The sequence below is a fragment of the Zeus faber genome (genome assembly GCF_960531495.2).
Source record: "Zeus faber genome assembly, chromosome: 7".
Lineage (NCBI taxonomy): Eukaryota > Metazoa > Chordata > Actinopteri > Zeiformes > Zeidae > Zeus > Zeus faber.
This window is the reverse complement of record NC_137203.1, coordinates 18,287,126-18,310,813: the sequence shown is the minus strand read 5'-3', so window position 1 is coordinate 18,310,813 and position 23,688 is coordinate 18,287,126. Positions and strand designations below refer to the sequence as shown.

General features: G+C 44.7%; 1 protein-coding gene across 1 annotated transcript; it reads left to right on the top strand.

Annotated features, from left to right (window-relative positions):
• The first annotated feature begins 387 nt into the window (after positions 1 to 387).
• LOC307232416 (ceramide transfer protein) lies at positions 388 to 23,499 on the top strand. The gene is made up of 18 exons (XM_080003419.1): positions 388 to 738; positions 1,464 to 1,598; positions 4,371 to 4,487; positions 11,197 to 11,304; positions 11,405 to 11,543; positions 11,700 to 11,792; positions 11,884 to 12,041; positions 14,362 to 14,454; positions 14,590 to 14,676; positions 15,655 to 15,747; positions 16,097 to 16,174; positions 16,955 to 17,050; positions 17,597 to 17,729; positions 17,822 to 17,892; positions 17,982 to 18,110; positions 21,113 to 21,242; positions 21,357 to 21,498; positions 21,741 to 23,499. The coding sequence occupies exons 1-17, from the start codon at positions 649 to 651 to the stop codon at positions 21,482 to 21,484; spliced, it is 1,878 nt and encodes a 625-aa protein (XP_079859545.1). The 5' UTR covers positions 388 to 648; the 3' UTR covers positions 21,485 to 21,498; positions 21,741 to 23,499.
• The last annotated feature ends 189 nt before the right edge of the window (positions 23,500 to 23,688 follow it).

Below are 23,688 nucleotides of genomic sequence, written 5' to 3'. Positions count from 1 at the left end.
ACACGTTGACACAAACGGGACGGACTATCGTTGTCATCACGTCAAAAAAAAAACCGTCACGTCTGCTCTCTCGGTACACTCGGGCCCGGGCGTCCCGCCGCTGAATCCCGACTCGAATGCCCCCCCCCCCCGTCCCCGTCCTTTGCACTTTTCCCCCAATTTTTTTTTTTTCCGAGTTTCAATTTCAATGGAATGCAGCATAAATGCCTGGCAGTAACCCCGCCCATCGACCCCAATGAAGCCCAGCCGCTCGGTGCGCCCGCTGCAGTCGAACCAAACTGCGGGAGCCTGAGCGTCGATGCCGGCCGTGGTCCCCCCCCCCTCCCGTCAACCGCGGATCGATCCCGAGCACCCGAGTGTACATTAAAAGAAAAAAAGGAGACTCATTCGACCGGTCGACGACTCCTGCGTTTGACTTCACTCCACGTTCCGTTATGCTAACGAGTAGCATGTAGCCGGCACCCTGGCACTCGCTGCGTCGTTTGACAGCTAACGCTAGCTAGCGGCGTTAGCGTCCCTCAGCCGACCAAAACAAAGCACCCCAGGGACCTCGGGGGGTTGTCGTTCGGCAGAGCCGCGCGGAGGCGCCGGTCTGTCTTGGTCGGTTAGACCCGGGATACAATTGTGCGTTGGGACATTGGTGACTAAATGTCTGAGAAGAGTTCGTCGTCGGGCTCGGATGAGGATGTGGATCCTGAGTCCGCGCAGCCCGTGGAGCTCGGAGGAGTCCTGAGCAAGGTGAGGCGGGGAACATACTGTTATGATGCTGGGACGCAAGTAGTCACCGTGGACAGTCGCTTTGGTGGTTGAGCCCGTAGTGCATCAGTTGCTGGAATCTGTGCTTATTATTATTTCTACTGAATGTGGAACGATGGGAAGCGTTTGCCGCAACGTCTGCAGCTCCTTAAAAAGCCTCAAATCTACTTTTGCGTTTTGAAATTTAAAAGTCGTGAAGTCGTCTTCGATGTGAGTGTGTGGCGTCTGAACTTCCTCCGCATCAGAGTCGACATTTCTGACTTAATAAACAATTGAACCAAATACTTGCTTCCACACTTAACTGCTATTCCTATTTCTGACCTGTGCTAGATGATCTTAACTCATTTTATACTTAGTATAGAGAGAAACCCAAGACAATCCTTGTGCTTAAGTGTCAGAAGTTCTGTGGTGGAAAAAAGGGTCGATTTATTCCAGTACCTAATCTCTTACCATGATATCTAAAGGAAATCAGTTATACGAGTTTAGAGTCATCTAGTTAATAACCAGTCCAATTTTTACCTAATGCTTAACCTCTGCCTTGCACCATATAGTGCTTGCCAGCAATACTGAGTTGTTAAATGTAGTTAAAAGGATGTAAGAGGTATTAAAATGTAATATAAGCGAGTTAGAAATGTAACTCGCTTAAATCCTCAGACACACTGTTTTGCCATTTTTAAAGTCAGCTAAGTGTCCTTTTCTCTCTCAAGTGGACTAACTACATCCACGGGTGGCAGGACAGATGGGTGGTCTTGAAGAACAACACGCTGAGCTACTACAAATCTGAGGATGAACGGGAGTACGGCTGCAGGGGCTCTCTGTGCCTCAGCAAGGCTGTCATCACGGTATGTTTGAGATTTGTGGAAAAAATGAAAAGAATATCAGTTCCATGCCGCTCTTGTCTAACGCAGAGGCCAAAATAAACAGGTTTCCGGCAGTTCAGACGGGGCAGAGTTAAAGAGGTAATTTTCTCCATCAGTGCTTGTGAGTTGAACTGTGTCTTATGCTGGTCACACAGTGTTGTGTGGTCACGCCTGCCCCCTATCATTAACTTGGAGGAGAACTTAGCATTCCTTGATTTTTTATTCTTTATTTCTTTTCTTCAACGACAGAATGGTAAACATTAACCAATAATGACACTCCTGTTAAGATCACGGTCGGCACAGAGAACGTTAGTGCAGCACACCCGGGTATTCTTGTTCCCCATATAGCCTTTTTAAGCATACACCCATTGTTGCATCACAATAGTTATTTCGTAAGCTACCTTAAATCCTTGTCTCATTGTGTAATTTAAGCCGGTTCCACATACTGTTGCTTTTGTTCCGTACTTCTGTTTCTGGCGATGGACACTATTCTCCCAGTGCTGGCCTCGTATCAGGCAGATAAGCTGCAATCCCACACCCTGGTTAAACATTCACAGTGCTCTCTAAGCTCACCGCCACCCAGTACAGAGACTAAACAAATGGTTTTACTGTGATTTGTGTAATAGGATTAAATGGCTCCGAAATGGATTAAAAATCACAACATGAAAAGTTAGTTATTTAGATACTCGAAGGGAAAGCCTTTTTCCGTGGTCTTTAGAGCGTGCAGAACACAAGTTCCTGTGTTTATGCAGGTGTAGATGGAACTCCAGGAAAGCCGGGGTGGTGTTGTTGTAACGGCATTACCGTGCCTGAGCCCGCAATGCAGCCTGTTTGATTGCACACTCGTGTTAATGATCAGAGTTGTATCTACACGGCAGGTTATGACTGACTGATAGCCCACCTCCCCCCTTGTTGCCAAATATCCAGAAGCAAGTGCTGTCAGAAGAGACTATGGTATTAGCAGTGAGGAATGCAGAAACAAGCCTCTGCTTCTCCTCCTGCCTGACACTGGCCTATTATTCTCTGTTTGGCTGCAGAAACACACCAGACAGACTGTCCTCATGGTTTATGAAGGAGCAGGAAATGCATCTGTCTGACATTACCCCACTGTCATCTCAGGGCAAGCTCTCTGCTTAGGTATCGACGAGGCTGTTTTATCTTTAACTCTTACATTGGTCTTTTTCTTTTTAAAGTGAGGCCTGTCTCTTTCAATACAATCATATATACTCACACATCACAAGTATCCTAAACAAAGATTAATAATATATTTAGAAGGTTGTGATCCACGTTGAGTCCTTACTTTGTCTGATGCATAGGTAACTGTGTCAGACTCCGTGGTCTTGTGCACAAGGATCAGCAGCCGGGACGATATAATGCAGTGTTCACTGAAGGAGAAGAACACTCCAGGCGGAGAGGGAGGATTACAAATCCACTCATAAAGCACAGGTTTATGGGCTGCGTCAGATGCTGCTTTATATCAGCGAGGTTTGGGAGGCTGAGTTTCTCTTGAGTGAACAGTATTTCTTAAACTCATCCTAGCCGGTGAGATGGAAGGTTAACATTGCATGTCCTTCCCCGTTCTGAAAGTTTGAAGCCGCAGAGATTCTGAATTGCTGATAATGCCACCTGTCTGTTTTGGGAAACCTTTCCATTGCGGTTGTTGGAGACGAAAACCAAACTAGCGAGTTGGAAATAAATAAATAAATAAATAAATAAATAAAAATATGAAAAATAATGATAAAAATCTAAACATCAGTCTTGGTAAATCAAACCAATGCTGCTTTAAAGGGCATACAGCCTGCACAGTCTGGCTGTTTGTCGTCAACGGCAACAAATATAGCAGCGTATCTGTGTCATTTACCAAAATCAAATTAAAACCGGACGGTGTAAGGCCATGTCAGCAGGCACGAGCTGCGCGGTGGAGCCAGCAGGGTGGGGAAGCGTCGCGAGAAATCAATTCGGTCACACTTCTCCACCAGGATCCCACTTCCACGCTGTGCTGTGGTCAAACTACTATTTGAGAGGGAACAGTAGATTTTGCGGTGTATGTGCATGGATTCCTGTGGCAGTCAGTAGTAAGAGGAGGGTGGAGCCAGGCGGAGGATGGAGCAGAACGGGGGAGGTAAGTGTTTCCTGGGGGCCGGGTTTGACCCTGGCAGGAAAAGTTAAGATGACCTAGGTCCAGCAAACGTATTCAATTCAAGGCACTCAATCCAAAGTGTAATCACAGCTGACGTCACATCAGCTGAAGACGCATGCAGAAAGAAGTAAACATTCTCAGCGAACGAGTGCATTTAACTGAATTTATGTGGGCTATCGCAGGCGAGGGAGTTTACAGTGGAGGAGAAGAACGCCGAAAGAATTTAGATCCTCAGCGCAGTTTTAGGAGAGCTGCCAGGGTTGATGCCTGGAGACATATAGACATGCCCTTCCAATTAAACCCCCTGTTTATTATGTTGCAGAGGCTTTCTGCGTATGATAGGATCCATGTGTGTCAAGAATGTGTCACCGCTGGTTCAGACAATAACAGGGATAGACAGAGTAGCAGACAAGCACTATTGAAATGTTTTTACTTTGTGATTTAGAAAGACTGCAAATCGACTTGTCTCGGCTGTCTGTCTTTTTCTGAACAAAGCCGACGTGTGTGTGTGTGTGTCTGTGTGTGTGTCTGTGTCTGTGTCTGTCTGTGTGTGTGTGTCTGTGTGTGTGTGTGTGTGTGTGTGTGTGTGTGTGTGTGTCTCCCTCTACCCACAGCCTCACGAGTTTGACGAGTGTCGTTTCGACATCAGCGTGAACGACAGCGTGTGGTACCTCCGAGCCGAGGACCCCGAGCACAGGCTCCAGTGGATCGAGTCCATCGAACTGCACAAGGTGAGGCACCGAGGACTAGTTCCCTTCATATGTGCTTCCTATTGGCCTACCCCGTGCCGTCTGGTTTCATTCTTGGCATTTTTGCGCACTTTATCAGCTCAATTTATGGTTATACAGGGGATTCTCACTAAGCACAACCATTCGATACAAAAAGTGAGTCACGCACGTTGGCATGTCGGGATAAATTCTCTGGCTCGTAAGGGTGGCTGTATTTTCTTTTATTATCATCGGTTTGGGATCCGTTAGAATGAGTGGAACCTACCCCCTTTATCTTGTGCTGTGTCATATCAGTCTGACTCAGCTCGTTGTCATGTCCTTGCTGCTTCAGGAAGGAACACAATGTTATTTAGCAGTATTTGGCCCCCACTCAACATCTTTCTGCTCCCAGTGTTATGTTTTTCCGCTGGTGTATCTGCTGGGGATGCAACGTTCGGTCTGCCCACCCCCCCCCCCCAAGGTTTAATACGCACACTTGATCCACGGTATTTCGCTATCACGGTAGAAGTCCACCGAACGCATTGGCACAGCGTACGTGCTGCTTCCTATTGAATCCACTGTCGGGGCTCCAATGCCACGTCAGTTGTACGGGGTCCGTGCGGAGCCGCGCAGCATTTCTCTATTTTGAGAGGTTTTTTTTTGTGTTTTTTTTTTTCAACGCAGCCTTTTCTATAGATGCATGAGATAAAACTACATAGAGCAATTAATCAAGGTGTCCAGTCGGACAATAATCCCTGGGATTACCGTTTCCCTTATTATTACGGACTTCACTTCAGACACTTGCTCCCACTCGCACCAGGTAGTGTCGGGGCGGTCACGAACGATTGTTTTGAAGGAATGAAGGGAACGGAGTCTCGCTGGGTGATGAGCCTTTCTTTTTGTCTTTTGTGGTGTTTATTCCCGTCTCCACCACGTCATACACACAGAGCATTACACTAGTTATTTATGGCAGACTCCTATAAAAACCTTTTTAAAACCTTTTAACCTTTTTTTATTTTATTTATTTATTTATTTTTTTACTTGTTTTATTTTTTTTCTTAGATAAAAACATACCGTGCCGTTACCGTGATACATACCGAACCGTGAGCCCACTGTACCGTTGCATCCCCAGTATCCTACATTTCACATGGTGGGGTAGGGTTGGGCAGACATTTGGAAATGTATTAAGGTCACCACCCCTCACCATGGGAATGCAGGGAATTTGAGGAGTAACTGATGGGGGAGTCCCCCGTCATCTGACACCAGGGAGCCGTGCACTCCCCTCACACATCCTTGTGAGGTTGAGTTGTGTGGCTGCCTGTTTGCACAGTTGTATTTAGTAAATAGGTGTGTCCAAGAACCAGACTTAGGAGATTGGTCACTGTCCAGCTCTGCTCCGCCTATGGGAGGGATGCTTTTTCTTAATGAATGTATAGCTGTTCATTCATACCACACTGGATGTATTGTGCAGTTACGTGCTTAGAATTTATGTTCACCTCCCTGCAAAGATCATATGACTCAAATAGCTCGAGATAAAACTTGTGAGGCATGTGAGGCATATCAATTTACCATTCATGGACTCCAGGTCAATTCTGATTATTATTATTTTTTTCATGGCAACTTTTTATTTCTGAGGAACTTGACAAAATTCATAAATTCACAAATGCTGATGAGTTAGTACTACATACATTATTTAATACAATGCATGCGTTGAATCACACTGCAAGGGAGTAATGCAAAAGTAACATTTCTTTACTTGAAATGAATTCCCATTAAAGAGTTTAGCACATTGCACACTGCATTTAACACGTTGAATATGATCCCAGTCTGACTCTCTTACTTGTAACTTTCTTATGTCATTGTTGTTTTCTGTGGCTGGCTGTGCTCTACTGCTAGGAGAAGGCTCTCGACCCTCAAAGAATTTAACACTTTCATGCAATTTCTCATCATTCGTGCCTTACCAGAGAAAACTGTTGAGCGGACATTTTCCGATGGTGGCTCTGTTTATTATCCTGTAACTTAAGTGTGAGTGACCACAGGTCTGTAGGCCATTAACAGTGATGTGAGAGTGAGAGCAGGTGAGAGCTTAAGGGCTATGGCTGGACTCTGTCCTACAGTAACCTCCACATGGAGCATTAAGCTCATTCTGGAGGTGCAGCCCCACGCCACAGCATCTGATGTGCATCATGAGCCTAGAGCTAGGTAGAAACATGGGAGGGGGGGATCAAAATGCCAATGAAAAGCAAGCAAAGTTAACCAACAGCCATAGCCCATAAAAGGTTGTGACATCCTTTGTAGAAAAATGGTTACAATAGTTTCTGCAATATGATAAAGTTCCTAGCAAATCATTTTGGATTTTAGTGGCCCAGTGGTGAAGCCCGGATCAAACACTGGGCATTGGCTCTTCCACCCAGAGACAGAGTGCATTAGAATACAAAACACACACATTTCACTTTTTAAAATAGTGTCAAGCTCTATTGTGACCAATCATTTTCATTGATGTAACTGATTTATTTTGATAGATAATGAACTTTATCATTTCTGGCTGGCATGTGTCTTGTTCATGGATCCGAAATCAAGTTGTTGAAATTGCATTTTGCATGTTCAGCTTGACTCTTGTTTTGCTTTTGTTAATTTTGACCAAGCTTTCAAAGGTCTCTTCAGCATCATTGCAAAGGGAAAATATAACATTTACATAACCATAATAGAACGGTTTGTCATTGTTGTTGAGCTGCAAACTACCTTGCGGGCGTGTTTGTGTGGGATACATGCACGCAGTGTAGGGACACTTTCACGGCACTCAAGAGCTCCTGATAAATAATGCATTTTTTTGTCAGTTGTTTGACACGGCAGCAAAACTCGAGCAAGACCGGTGAGTCTCACTGGTTCCAACATGGACTGGTCCATTATTGGAACAGTCCATTTGGCTTGACATGGAATGTACGGGGGAAGCCATATGGTAAATTACCAAATTCCTCCAGCACTCATTTGATCAGGATGAAGGATTTTAAGCACACTCAAGCCTCCATTGACTTTGAAAATGCAAGAAAAATAAAGCTAAGATGTATAAAGATGAAGAAGCAAAGCTCCAGGCTGTTGCGCCCACCCACACACATCTCCCTCTCTCTCTCTCTCTCCCTCTCTCTCGTCTCTCTCTCTCGTCTCTCTCTCTCTCTCTCTCTCTCTCTCGCTCTCTCTCTCTCTCTCTCTCCCTCTCTTTCTTTCTTGACTCATGAATTTAGTTGGCTTTTCAATATTACACAATCAGACCTGAATAGTGATCAGTGGCTCTCTCAAACACACATGCACTATTAGCTTCTCTCACACACACGCCTGCGAACATCAACCATGGATGCTGCTCTGTGGCATGAACGGCAAGAAGAAAAGATTCCACGTATCTGGGTATGTGGACTGCAGATGCATATGCGCATTGGGACCCTGTGTGTGTGCAGGAGACAGATGTGTGCATGCGAGTGGAGCAGCAGCGTCAGGTCCCCCCCCCCCCCCCCCCCCCGATTCCTCGTCCTGATCCACCAGGAGCAGCCGACACCGCTCTTCCGAATAACGATCGCGCTGCATCTTTCTTCTATCTGTTTTTTCCCACCTCTTCCCTCGCTTTCTTTGTCTTCCTGAGGTGAGCTGAGCTGAGCTGAGCTGAGCTGAGCTGGCTCTGGCTCGCCTCTCCACCTTCTCCTTTTTGTTCCCCCCCGCCGGGGTGTGTCCAGAGCAGCTGGGCGCACTAGCCAGGCCATGTGGGGGCTGGCTGGCCGTCGGGACTGCAGCAGTGTCCTGCTCTGCTTCGGCTGCTGGAATGGCCGAATGGTGGGCTTCTAGCATGTTAGCATGCTGCTAACTTGTACCCACTCACTCATTCCTTAGGCAGTTTTATGACTTGAGTTATCGGGCAAACCCAGAGGGCCCTTTTCTATATCGCGTGCAATTCTTTATCCAGTTGCATGCTTTCTGAGTGAGTGGTCCTGATCGATCGATGCATGTTTCTCCTCCCCAGCTTAAAGTCATATTTAAATCGCATGCATCTAGGCGGGAATGACTTCACCCTGCACGACCACTTTCATTCTTTAAAGTAGTGTTTCCAAAGTGTTAATAGGATAGCATATGGTTACTAATGCTTTACTGGTGGTTACGTGCTTTACCATTTTAAAACTCTTTCGTAATGTGTGTCCTCTAGTTTCAAGAGCGACGTTTCAACGCTCGCCTTCCCTCACCCTCTTTGTCCAAACGCTCGATGGCTTCATTTCTTTTGTTTAAATGAGAACATGACATGGTCTCATTGGAAGAAGTGGATCAGGATGCATCTCAGCTGTGTCTCTGTTTTCCGCAGCGTAAACAAACGTGTTGAGAAGAGATTGTGAGATTTGAGCGCTGTAGACTTAGCTCTTCCACACTTGGCTTCCACATCGACTCACTCCCAAGCGTTCTCTAACAAAACGGTCCAATCAAGTAATGTTGCTTGAAATATTGACCAAGTTCAAACCCATGTTTCAATGCCAACAGCCATCTGACTAATTTTGCAAACTGCATTTATAAAAGTAAATCCTACCCAAGAGGTAAGTCTTTTTTATTTATTTATTTATTTTGAACAATGTATTTTCCTCTGCAGTTTATGCAGAATGTCATAAGAGAGCTTCTGGCAGAGAAACGTTGTCTTGTCTGTCTTATGAAGTCCTCCGTTTCTCACTGGTCTTCAGTTCTTCAAGTGTTTTTTTTTTTGTTGTTTTTTTTCTCTCTCTGACACCTTGAGGCGCTTGATCTCCACTACCACAAATGCATAGGGACTAGCCTGTGTGCTCGTGTTAAACGGTGACTCTCTCAAACACAAATGCAAATCTGCATGTTGTGAACAAGCTGTCTGAGTCTGAGAGCACCGGCACAATGTGGATGCCCGTGCTGGTTTCGGGTAACACAGGTGCTTTCAGCATTTGAATGGTGACTCGAGCTGACATGTTGCATCACGACTTCGCCGTCTCACACGCTGACGGTTGGGAATGGAAGAAACAGGTATAACTCGCTGCTTGTGTACGTATGTGCTCACATAGAGTACAAACGGACGGATCCGTAGTAATGTATCGCATCTCTTGCAATCGCTCACATTTTGCACGCAGGCGGAACTTTTAAAGAAAGGAACAAAATCATGACCCCCTCCATTTCAAGATTTCAAAATTTTTATTTGTCACATGCACACAGGTATGCAGTGAAATGCAAGTGGCGATGCCTGCAGAGATTGTGCAGATTTTTAGCAGCAATAAAATTTCCAATATAACAATATATGAAATAAAGTATAAAAATATAAATATAATATAAATATTGTGCCTGTTATAGTATAGTAACAGGCATAATAACAGGCATAGTGCCTGTTATGTCAGGCAGAGCTAAAAGATAATACTACTCACCCCACTATCCCTTACGAAACATTGCATTCAGTTTCTATGGAGAGATTTCATAGAAAGTCATAGGAAATGTCATACAAGATAAGATTCTATAAGATCCTTATCTTTTAGAAATTCTGTGATATATATGATAAATTGCTATAGCAACCCTAATCATAGGAAAACTTAAGTGAATACTATAGAGACCACACCATATGGTTACTATAGGATTTACTATATAATTCTAAAGTACTCCTTTGTAAGGGATGCCTTGCCGTACCACTTAACAGCATGGTGAAAAGTGTATTCACTGATTGTTGTTTATCTAGTGTCAGGTGAACAAATTGTTGATGTATGGGCCTGTTCTCCAGTCGCCTTCCCCCTCTACCGGCTGTTTGCCTGTAGAGGTGTGTGCGGTTTCACATTACCAGAGTGGCAGAATTGTTGTAGTTGTTTAGTCTGTCTATTTGGGGTTCTGGAAGTCACAATACCAGAAATGTGTAAGTCACTCAGAATCCCAGTTAAATTCACCATTTCCCAATACCCAATTTGATTGGGTACCATGGTTTTAAAAAAAGATCTGATGTGTTCAGCACAAACTCTGATGAAATAGCTTTGATTATTACAACAAATGGCATATGGCCTTTGAATTATTTAACAGTAAAAAATGTTGTGCTTGCATTCAATAAAATGGGGAAATAACTGTTAAGAGCTACAGCAATTAAAAAATTGTGGTATAATGCATCTATCGGATAACATTTAACCCATCATTATTTAATTAATATTGGCACTGTATAAAATCCAACAAATATTAGCAAAATGGTGACAAACCGTTGGTCCCAGAATCATTTATTTAAAGTTTATATTTGAATGAGATACCTGAATGAACTGCAGCCTGCTGTGAGTTATGGTTGGATTAAACAAGTAATGTAATTAGCACTCGGCCACTACAGATCTTATATTGCAGAGAGCTACACAGCAATTCTGTCCTAAACAAGATGGTAACCGTAGCATGAGTTGGAACTCACTGACACCTGCTTAAAGTGTTGAAGTTAAATTGCCATGTCGGTCTCTGAGGTGCTCGGTGAGGCTGGATGTGTTGCTCATTTCATTTGAAACACTCGATGGCTCTGTTTCACTCTGACTTAAGCTGCGGTGTTTGTTGTCACATTGCATACGTTCCTCCTCGGACTCGCCCCCCGCCCACTTCCTTCTTTATTGCTTTATTTTTATTTCTTCATTATTTCTCTCTGTCCGAATTTTTTTCTGTATAGTTTTTCTCCTATACCACTTCACTGTTAAATTGTCCTTCATCTTTGTCTTTCTTTTTCCCCACTCTCGCTCAGGCTGAGTCGGGGTATGGTTCGGAGACCAGTCTGAGGCGCCATGGTTCCATGTTGTCCCTCACCTCAGCAGCCAGTGCCTTGTCGGCCACATCCACCTCTTCTTTCAAGGTAAAAGAAAATCAAACAAGAAAAGAGGCACTCTGTAGCTACAGTGATACCCATCATGTAAATGCTGTTTCTCCGTTTCTCTCACATTCTCCCTCCTCAGAAGGGGCACAGCTTGCGCGAGAAGCTGGCCGAGATGGAGACCTTCCGGGACATTCTCTGCCGACAAGTGGACACCCTGCAGAAGTACTTTGACTCCTGCGCCGACGGCATCTCCAAGGACGAGTTCCACAGAGACCGAGGTAGGTCCAGAATGCTGCCGGTTTGATTGAGATCCAGGTGTCGCGTCCACGGCCTGCATCCGCAGCGCGCCGCCTCCCACACGAGGTGAAAAGGAATGCTGGCGCCAGCCAAGAACACAATTTATTTTCCGAACGACTTTGCTTTGCTTTTTCCAGTGGTGGAGGAAGACGAAGACGACTTCCCCACCCCCACCGCTACTCGGCCCGATGGCGACTACCTTCACAACAACAACGGCAGCAAGGAGAAATGTGAGTTGTTGTTTTTTTCTGGCTGTGTATTTCAGCAATTCTCAGGTCCACTGTAATGTCATGATTGTTTTATTTTTCCCCTCTTTGTCAGTGTTCCCGCCAGCCAGCCCCAAAGGTATCAACGGTATTGACTTCAAGGGGGAGGCCATCACCTTCAAGGCCACCACGGCCGGCATCCTGTCCACGCTGTCACACTGCATCGAGCTGATGGTGAAGAGAGAGGACAGCTGGCAGAAGAGGCTGGACAAGGTACGCTCCCACAGGCGCCACGCCACGTCACGGCTTTAGAAATGTAAGCACTTGTCTTCCCTCCGGGGGCGTGACGGCAGGGCTGCACCCTCTGAAGGGCTCCCTTGTCGCCGCGTATCCATTGTGCCGTGGGACAATTAGTCATGACTAATAATGAAGGTGTTTCTGTGCCGGTTCCCGAGGTGTTTTTGAGCGCCGGCCGAGACGGCAGTTCTGAATTGTCTTGACCCGGACTGCTCATTCAGGAACAATGAGCTTTTAGTTCCAGTTTATATGTCAGGGAACTGGTGGAAATACGAGGCAGTGGGGTTTTAAAGGGTGGGTGTTCTCATGCAGGAAGCTATTAATCCTTTATCTCATTCACAGAATCTCAAGTATGCAAAACTTTAAAAAAAAGTAGTAGCTTGGTTGGGTAAACATGGATAATCAAATAAGCAGATTTCAATCCACTTTATTTTTATTTTCTTAGGCCTCTGTTGTAATGGTTGCCATTTGATTGCGTCTGTAAGGAATGTTTGTCTCGGAAAACTGCTAAACAGTCTCCCCTACCTGGATATAGGGAAGAGGGGGTGTGTTTGACTAAAAACAACGTTAACCCCCGGCTTCTGTGTGGCAGCTGCACCGTGGCAAATCGATTGCAATTGGCCGTCTTGTTGAAGTTGGCACTTGCCCTGTGCAAACCGGAAGCGGACCACAGGAAATAAATGTGAGGGATTAAAATAAGCGCACGGTCTCAGTCAACTCCCCCCTGGGCAAATCAAACATTGAACAAAAACAGCCCTCGGAGTCAGCACACATACACACTCCTGCAACCTGTCCGCCAACACACAGGCGTTCAAGAATGTTTCCTTATTTGTTATTCTAGGATTCGTGGGTTGATATGAAGACGTTGCATTCCAGCAGCGTTTTTTAGCTGTTTTCAGTGAGCTCCCTGAGTTCCCTCCAACTGGAGAGCGGTGTGTCTGCTCTGTAGAGGTATTCCATTCTGCTTCAAAGCATTACATGTGTGTCCTGATTATCTCAGCCTGGGCTGCAGAACTGGTTTTTCTTTGTCTTTCCTTTTTTTTTTTTGTTGTTCTAAAGGAACACTGCCCTACCCTGAAAGGTACGGAAGACAGGAAGCTCAGTTCATTGAGACTAGCAGACTGAAACTAGCTGGGTTTCGACCGTGTGTGTGTGTGTGTCTACCGTGTGGACGAGTGGGCGCGTTGAAGGAGTTACGAGGCACACACAGAGCCAAGCGGAGAAGGCGAGAATGACGGCGCGGACGTCATGGTACAACATCTTGAAGCCGTCGCGGCAGTGGAAGACGGAGGTGCGAAGCTTCCAGACTCAGAGCTGGATCCCGCTGCGGACGTGCAGCCTCTTCTTCATAGTGGGTCTCTGTCTTCAGGAGCGGGACCTCCTCCGTATCGCTTGTTACCACACCTTTTCTCCTGTGTCTAATCTGGGCCTCTCGACTTGTCATGGGTTCCCTAATAGGAATGTTCTGTGCGTGTGATTGTTTGTAGTTTTTATTTATTTATTTATTTTATTATTTTTTTTTTTTGTAATGGATTCATACTTGATGATTGCGATCCAACTACCAGGTGTACTGGTAGTTCTATACTGGTGCGAATTTGTGGAAACTACTTTGCTCTGTTGACTGTCGATTTGATCAATGTAGCCTTGAAGTCTACAAAGTAGAAAGTTGAAAATGAAGTCTACGTTGTGCTTTTTCTGAGTAAAGGCAAAAGCTCTCGGTCTCATTAGAAAGGTTTGGGTGTTTTAAAACGGCCACGTAGCCGGCGTTCGACATTAGTCCTCCATTCTGAAACCAGAAATCGATTTGTCTGCAGCTTAATTTGTCTTCAGTGTGTTTATCTACCTCTGGCTCTACATGAGACACTGTGAGGTCAAACCTGTTTTCAGGCCAGGCGCAGCCCAACGTTTGTTTTGCTTTTTTTTTTTTTTTCGGTCCGCTTGGTTCTTTCTTTGAAGATAAAAATTCAACCTCTGTAAAATGACGGCCCAATGAATGACAAGTACACAGAGAAAGGTGGACTTGGGGGGGGGGGGGGGAAACAAGAGAGAGCACGGTAACTGGGTCAGTTTTGACGGTATCAGTGTTACTTTACACCTCTCTGGGTTTCCCCCTTTTGTTGGAGGAAATGATCCCTGTCAGCACAACATTGTAATGGAGTAAGCACCGACACTGAGATGCGGATCATCTCCACCGTGAGAATTTTGACACCCTGAAGCAGACATGTTTATAATTGGTTTCATGCATTTTTTAAGAGGCCTTTGTCTCATGAATGCTCTTGTATTCTTTTATTATTAGGAGTTGGAGAAGAGGCGACGGGTGGAAGATGCCTACAAGTCGGCCATGAATGAGCTGAAGAAGAAGTCTCACTACGGAGGCCCCGACTACGAGGCAAGACGGACGGGATGAACCTTAGAAAAGATCGATGTCTGGAATCGTGTTTTTGAAGTTTTGGACCCTTCGGCTGTTTACTCACAACATTCCTGTCTCCTTGACGACCCCTTGTCTGTTGTTGCTTTTCGACAGGAGGGGCCCAACAGTCTGATCAATGAGGACGAGTTCTTCGATGCCGTTGAAGCCGCTTTGGACAGGCAGGACAAGATAGAGGAGCAGGTGTGTTCAAGTCGTTCTCTGAGCTTGTGTTTGGGTTTCATAAAATAACTGCCACTAGAGCTGTGTTCCTCAAAGATCCCAAAGGTGAAAGGAAAAAACCTCCCTGAGTGTTGGACCAAGTGTGTGACTTTGATTTTCTCTCCTCTTAAAGTCCAAGTGAAATTGAAAGGAATGGCCCTTTTCCAGTAGGCGTGGATGTTTGTAACGACTGACGCCCTAGAGTTTCTAGATGACCCGCCGGATATTATTATATTATTACTTGTATTCGTTTATTTACGAGTTTCAAATGTGAGCAAATCTCACAATCAGTCCTTCCAGATGGGGAAGGTTGGAATGGCATTGAGAGCTCAGCGTTTAAGCGGCAAATATTTAGCCTCGATGAGCCTTGTACTGGTAGAAAGGAGTCAAAATAACATTTTGATTAATATTTTTTTTTTTTTTACATTGAAAGTTACAAGTTGACTCATTTTGCTTTTGTCTTCAACTTTTTTTTCTTCAATATATTTCATCATCTGACAAAGCTCCTCTCTCTCTCTCTCTCTCTCTCTCTCTCTCTCTCTCTCTCTCTCTCTCTCTCTCTCTCTCTCTCTCTCTCTCTCTCTCTCTCTCTCTCTCTCTCTCTCTCTCTCTCTCTCTCTCTCTCTCTCTCTCTCTCTCTCTCTCTCTCTCTAACAAACTGAGGGGAAAGGAGAGTGTTTTAGGAAGAGTGTTTGTAGCGTTGGTCAGGGCCAGAGTCTTGATTGATTTTAACTTTCACAGACTGATGAAGAGTCTGGACGTCTTCATCAAGCTGTGGTGTTTTAACGACGCCATCTGCTCCCTGGTGGAGGACGACCTGTGCTTCCAGTCTGTTTTTAACGTGTAGGACTCTGTTAGTGAACCAAGTGTGTTTGTTGTATTGTCTGTAACTGAACTAGAGAAAATGTTAAAATAAAGATGCTTTAAAAATCAAATCTCTCTCTCTCTCTCTCTCTCTAGTGTCAGTCAGAGAAGGTGAGGATCCCCCGCCTCACTGCCGTTCCTCCTGGAGATGCCTACTCCACTATTGGTACACATCGATTTGCCGCCAAGGTATGGTCTGCGCCTCACTGATCAATCCCTGCTTTTCCTCTGGAATCAAAAGTGATTTCCGTTTGTTACTTTCTGGATCGATCCTGCGTCTTTTCCCTCCCGTTCTCGCTGTGAAGCCACTGAGCCGCGAGCTCTGCCCCCTCCTATCAGCAACTGCAGTCCATCGCGTGATAAACGAGTCGTGATCATTGCGCGTCCGTCTAGGAGTTCCAGCCGTTGTCAAGTGGGGTCGTTACTAAAACGCTTGACAGCGCTGTTCTCTGAGCTATTAACCCGCCAATTGAAACTCCTCTTGAACCTGTCGTTGCTCTGCTTTCTCTCTCGCTCTTCCTCCTTCCACGCCGCGCAGCCACATAGCCGCTCCTCCTCACTGTCCTCCGTCGAGCTAGTCAGTGCCTCCGATGACGTGCACAGATTCAGCGCCCAGGTACGGTACCTGGTCCCCCTAGTCCTGGAAACAGAAGCGGACGCTGGCACGGGAATGATTTACTAACCGCTCTCTTCCATCGACATTAGACATGTTTTTTTTTTTGTGTTCAATAAACAAAGGAAACTTAACTGGGGCGAAGCTGGAAGTTCCTGGAGAGACTCGCTAACACATTGCCCGTCATGTGACTGCATGCGGTGGATGTGATGCTGAGCTCAGCGCCACACTGCATGACTGGGGATGCATCAGCATCTGCTCCAAATGTGTTGTTGAGCGACAGTTTCATGATATCATGATTTAGATTCGATTTAACCGCAACAGGGATTATGAGGGTCGCTGAAATTAAAGACAGATTTCTGAATCTTTGAACTCACTGTTATTCCAACTGGATATCTTAAGTTATTGTTCTCTGTATCTGCAAGTACTGGGTACTGCAATCCGGTCCAAAAAAAAGTGGAACAGTGCATCCCTAGTTTTTATTTCCTCCCGTTTGTGTGTGTCTGTGTGTGCATGGCTCCAAGTAGGCCGGCATTGTTATGTGCATGTGTTGCGGAACCTGCTAATATATTATCTATTTATATATATATATATTAAATGTGCCAGAGATCTGAGGTCATATTTGCATCTGCATGTGTCTATATTGCTGCCTGTATTAAACATTTAGCCCTTGTGGTGCATTAATGCACGTCCTATTTTCAATGCATCCTGCAGAGCTGGTGTAGAATGTCGGAACTCTTGACATGCCAACACAGATACTTAATAAATATCTATCTCACTCAGGTGGAAGAGATGGTACAGAACCATATGACCTACTCCCTTCAGGATATGGGCGGAGATGCCAACTGGCAATTGGTGATAGAAGAGGGAGAGATGAAGGTGAGGAGGAGGAGGAAGGTTCACTGGTCCTGCTCTGTTGTTTCACATGCCTTTCCTGGAGGCTGAGCTTTTCTTTGCGGGCTCAAAAATGCAAGACCAAACATCCTCCCACACACACACCTGGACCCCTTGACCTCCAGGGTCCAAGTTTTGATCCTCTAGTGCCATGATTACCCCCCCCCCCCCTTGTGATTGCAGTAGGGTCGCGAGGCCTCAGACTATTTGACGCATATGCTTCTTATGCTTTAAATATTGGTTCAAGAATAAATTGTAACAAATTGATGACTGTATGTTCTCTCTTACATCAAGGGGGTCACAGATTGAATCAGGTTTGATTTTGCCGCGTCCCATATCGGATTTTACCTCATTTTGACATCATAGCATTCGGGGCGGTTTCTTGGTCGGATCCCCGGAACACAGTATGTTCCTTAAAATGCCGGTTTACGTCATAGCAAGAAGACTTTATGCATTCTAACCCTACAGTTACCTTTTTTCAATGTCAGCTCAATGATCTCTGAACTCTTCGCCCGCTCTCAAACCTCTCAGGTTTACAGACGAGAAGTGGAGGAGAACGGCATCGTGCTGGACCCTCTCAAAGCCACTCACGCTGTGAAGGGCGTGACGGGACACGAGGTCTGCCACTACTTCTGGGACACGGCCGTCCGCATGGATTGGGAGTGTGAGTCTGACACGTTGTCCTGTTCGTTTTCCTTTTTCTCTATTGTTCATTTTTACGACATCAAAATCACAAAGCGCTTGTTCCTCCCTCAGCCACCATTGAAAATTTCAACGTGGTGGAAACGCTGTCGGACAGCGCCGTCATTGTGTACCAGACGCACAAGGTAAGCCCGCTTCACTGTGACTGAAGGGGAAAAAGAAAATGAAAATTGGATTTCTTTTTAAGCGTTTTGTTTTGTTTGTTGTGTTCCAGCGAGTGTGGCCTGCGTCCCAGAGAGACGTCCTGTACCTGTCGGCCATCAGGAAGATCCTGGCGACCAACGAGAACGACCCCGACACGTGGCTGGTTTGCAACTTCTCCGTGGACCACGACAACGCTCAGGTGAGTTCAGATTGACTCAGGTCCATGCTCCATCTCTCTCACGTCTCTGTCAAAGTAACTGGTTTGTAACAAGCCTTTGAGATAAATTTCACTTTCTCCGACCTTACTCCTCCTTTGGGGGGGTTTTCAATGCTACGTCATATCCACTCCGTTCTCAGATCAGTTCTGGTTATTGGTGGAATTTGCTCAAACCATGGAAACAGCTGCTATAAACCTTGAGATTTCTGATTTGTTTTTGTTCAAAATTGTTTGAAATGTTTTTGTGGTTTTGTTTGATAATATTGCTAAAAATGGATATGAACCACTGTAAATTGTTATCAAAATGGGATTATACCTGATGTGCCGCTTTTCATATTTTGCATGTTAAACACCATTATAATAAATTATAAGATAAATATTATTATTATTAGAGAAAGACCAGTTGTAATGAACATTGTTGCACAAAGCTGTTGTGAATGAGCCTGTGTTTTTCAGCTCAAATTTAATTTGATGCTCCATTAGGCTTTTCTTATTTTGAAGTGGCCTTGGGGGGGGGGGACTTAAAGAAAAAAAAAAAGTGATCAAGCACATGCAATGACCTTCAAGGCAGCTGCTAGGCCCATGAAATAAACCCAAAGAAACAGAAGTCCTTTTTATAAAAGTGACATTTCCAGGGAGTGATTGCAAATACAACGTGGCCACACAACCGTTGGGTCGTATGATCTGATCACATGGTGATGCACCCGAGATGTGGTGTAGGACAAAGGTTACACACACAAACCAGAGAAATATGGATAGAAATTATATCAAAAATGATCTGTAACAACACGAAAGGTCCCTTAATTTAATTTGAGATAATAGAAGGGTTGGATATTAAAGTCTGTTTGCAGAGCTCTTGGTGAGAGAGTTTAGAGTTATAGAACCAACATCATCATCAAAAAATTGGCGTTCTTTTCAAAAATATAATAAACAATAATAATATATATAATAAATAATATATTGTATATAATATAGAATATATATATAGTATGACATTGGATCAGTTGGATCACCCCTGCTGGGTGAAAGGTGGAATTGCAAATTTTCAGCAATGAAGATGCTGATGTGTTTCAGTATAAAGATTGTTATATATCAAAAGTACTTAAATATATATATATATATATATATATATATATATATATATATATATATATATATATATATATATATATATATATATATATATATATATATATATATATATATATATATATAAATAAATGTTTAGAGCAAACCTATACATGTGTGTTGGGCTGCTGTATGTGGACAGATGCAGTGGGTACATTTTGTTTCCACTGCCCCCTGTGTACTGTGTCAGAGCCACTCGTATTATAATGCGGGCTTCCATAATCCTAGGGGTGTAAGAACAAATCTTAAGTTGCGTATTGCGATTCTGCTCACAAACAGGTTTATTCCAGGAAGAATCGATTTGTAACTTCCGGATCTCTGGGTAATGTCATGGTCATCGCCGCCGACGTCATACAAGTGCGCCGCTGTATCTTTAAGACGTGCGACAATGAGCATAGACTGTGCACGCTGCACCCTCTCTGTTCAAAGCAAGGGGTTTTTTGGAACGGCACCTCACAGTCCCCTGAACTCAGTTGTGTTTAAAAATGTGGTTTCATACATGTAGGAAAACAGCGGAAATAAATAGATGTAAAATAAAAAAGACAGACACTGGAGCTGACATCGCTGTCTGGAGGAGAAACAATAAAACTCCAATTCTCTGAGCTCGGTTTATGCTGCGATGTGGAACAACAGCGGAGCGCTGATCATGGGGAGTCCACCCCAGTGATCTGCGCTCCACTGTGCTGCTCTGTTTTCCCAGAGCGGCAAAATGCCGAGAACCAGAGCTGGGGTCCGTGTGCCTTTTTTCTTTTTCCTGCCCGTAAAAGTCTTTGTATGGGACTGTAGAGCGGGAAGTGAGACCCGATACCCGTGGTCACTAAACAGCTCTGAGAGGAGAGGGCCAGAGCCTCCGCCCCCCCCCCCCCCTCTCTCTCCCTTTTTCTCTCTCTCTCTCCCTCTCCCCTCCAGTTTCAGAATATGGTAAACTGTACTTACACCGTTTCAGTGCTCGGATTTTTCCTTGCAGGTAGAAAAAAAAACCATAATCTTCTGTCATCGTCAATCGCAATCGATGGAATCAGTGGCAGTTTAATTGCAAATCTGCCTAGTTGCAACTGCAAAAGACGAAGTATTGTGGCAACACCACAAATATACGGGCACATCTCAGTCGCGGCAACTGGAGCTAAGAGCAGACGACGGTAAGACGCTACGGAAAACAAACAACCAGCCAACAATCGAAGCAGCTTTGTAAAAATGGGTTGTCTCCTGGTGCAAGAGCAACCTTATTTTATTATCCTATAGCACCTTTGCTTTCATACAAACATGCTGCCCAATTTTGCTCACATAGCAAAATTAAAAACAACACATAAATTACAACAATAAAATGTTAAGTCAATGAACTAAAGTCAACACAACTAAAAAGTATTTGACTTGAAATTAAAGTAACTTCAAATGTTATGTTATAGAGCAAATGTCAAAGACAATGTCAAATGGCAATAAACACAACTTTTCATCAAATAACATTTCAAAGCAATAGGTCTAGTGATTTTAAAGAGAAGTGTAAAGAAAATGCCAATACACATTGTAATATCGTATCACAATACTTGCAGAATCGAAATACGTATCAAATCGGCAGCTCTCTGGCAATTACCACCTCCACATAATCCTGCAGACCTCAGCAGCCTCTAAGGAGACGGGTCTTTTTGGCTGCTGGCTCAAAACCGCGCTTGCAGCGCCCCCTGGTGCTCCTGGGTGAGATGTGCTGATTGTGGCTCTTCGCGGTGGCGTGGGAAAGGGCCGTTCTCTGGGAAGTGTGTGTGAGAGGAGCCACCACAGCCGTTGCCTCTTATTTGTGGTTTAGATTTGGTGACAATCTCCACTAACTTTTACTCGTTTTATTTTCTTTCTCTTTCTAGCCGACCAACCGTTGCGTTCGTGCCAAAATCAACGTTGCCATGATCTGTCAGACGCTGGTCAGTCCACCAGAGGGCGATAAGGAGATCAGCAGAGACAACATTCTCTGCAAGATCACCTACGTGGCCAACGGTGAGAGCGGCGTCATTCCAGCCCGGTCACAGAGACGTGGGCTTATTAGGGGATTATAAACGTGAGTGCGGAGACGCTGTTTTTGTAACGATTCTCCTCCCGTCTTGTCCGCAGTGAACCCCGGAGGCTGGGCTCCGGCTTCAGTCCTCCGAGCTGTGGCCAAGAGGGAGTACCCCAAGTTCCTCAAACGCTTTACCTCCTACGTCCAGGAGAAAACCGTCGGCAAACCGATCCTCTTCTGAACATTGACACCATGGTAACTCATCACTTGATCCTGGCCTCTTTTACCCCAGTATAGGTGTTGAGACTAATATAATAGGAAGATAAGGCTGTACTAATCCTTAGGGTCTGGAACAATTCCACATCCCTTATAACAAATCTTTTAACCAGTTACTCCAATGTTTATATCTTTGGTCATTTTAGAGCTAGAAAAGGGTGTTTAATAAGTCTGGCATTTTAACCCCTAAGGGAGATGAATCCCTCTCATCCTTTCTCCAGAGGCTGAGAGGCTGGAGACCGCCCCTGGGAGAGACTACATTTCCGTGCATCGACTCGGCTCTCGCTGACCGCGGTCAGAATGTCCACTCGGGCCACGTCACCCCCACGACATCACGCCTTCCGAGAAGTCCCGCTGGATGTTCCTGTATAGAAAAGACTGGTTTATGGCTTTAATCCATCAGGGTTGCCATCCTAGCCGCGCTAACGGTCTAACACAATCCGCTGCCCATGGATATGCTTTTGTATGTAAATTCAAAAAAAAACTATTTCTAAAAAATGTTTTTTGTTTTTTTTTTTTTTTTTAAGCAACGTAACGGATTATTTTGCTTTTTTTTTTTTTTTTTTTGTAAATTGTTTTGTTCATTTCCTATGAGTAATGATTTATGAGCTTGGGTTTGCTTTAATCACTAGTATCACTGCTTCTCGTCTCGCTGCTAAAGTCGCTACCGCTCGAGCAGGACGACGACGTGTCGGACGGACGGGAAGCACTGTGATGAGGCACGCTGTCCCCCGCTCCCCTTTCTCGCCTTTTCTCCGGTCCCTCTGGTGACGACTCCCTTGTAGTTCGATGGAGGGGGAAGAGCCTGAAGCCTTGAGGCCGCTCGTCCTTTCTCGGAAATCTCTATATTTCTAGATTGTTATAAAGTAGCTTTCAGTGAGCACTATGGACACAACGTATTGTAGAGAACAGAGTGGGTCTTTTTTGTTCGTTTTTTCTCTCCAAATGTGCGAAAAATGTGAATCGACTGTTAAAGGGCTTGAATTTTATGACAAAGTGGGCCTATGATTCGGAAGCTGTAACGGGAGTTTGAGAAGTCGCGACGTTTAGTTCACTTATTGGGGCAAATTATTTTGACACAGTTAATTTTTAACATAAATAAATGGATGTGTATTGTAGTCGATTGTGGCCCATAAGACACTTTGCTTCAGTCTGTTATCGGTGTTTCCCCTCCTCTCTCCATGTAACTAATGGCTTGTGACCCACGTTCTAATCGACAGCACCTAAAAGTGAATTCCTAGGCAGCCGCTGTCAGTGTTGAGATTTGAGGGTTTTACAGTTTTTACGTCAGGCTTCATCATGGGCAGTGCCATGACCAAGTATTCTAAAATATAGTCTGTAGACCCTTGCATGCCCAGGGCTGAACCCGCTCCAGCAGCATCTCTTCCGAGGCAAAGAGGACGTCATGGACGCTCCACGCCCACAATCACCCTGCGACCTGACATTTCACATACCATTATAGTAGGAAGAAGTGACTTCTCTGCCCGTGGACTGTTAAGACACCCCCCAAAAAAATGCCTTACAACACCAGGATGAATCCTAAAAAAAAAACAAAAAAAAACGATCCCTGGGTAAATCTCATGTGCAACCACCAGATGTGCATTTATTGACACTAAAATGGAGCTGGGGGAGGGGTGTCGGTGGTGATGGTCAACATTTCATATCATCTTACCTCAAAATTTTTTATTTGCATTGTTTTGTTTCCTAATTCTAAATTCCATTCTTTGCGCTCTGTAGTTTCTTGTGTTCAGAGGCCTCTAGTCGGCTCAGCGGCGTGGGGAGGTCAGGGGTCGGACCGATGGCTAGAGGAGCCAGATCTCCCGGCAACATCAGCTGAAGAATGCATTTAGCCTTTTAATTTTGATATCTTGTCAAGGAATCTGCACACTTTGTATATTTCTAAGTTGTACATCAGAAGTGTTATTATTTGCACTGAATGTAATGCAATTTGACAATGTTCTGTAAATTAAAATTGTTACAAGAGGAACGCGTTGTGGGTGTACCTATTTTGAGACCTCAAGGGTTCCACGTCAGAAACACATTTGTGATCTGGTACTGATTAAATTTGATTGGTTCTGAGTGTTATCAACCCTAATCTTGAAGTTATTACGACAGTCTCAAATGTAAACAAACAAAAAGAATCAACCACAGAATTTCAATCCGTTTTTA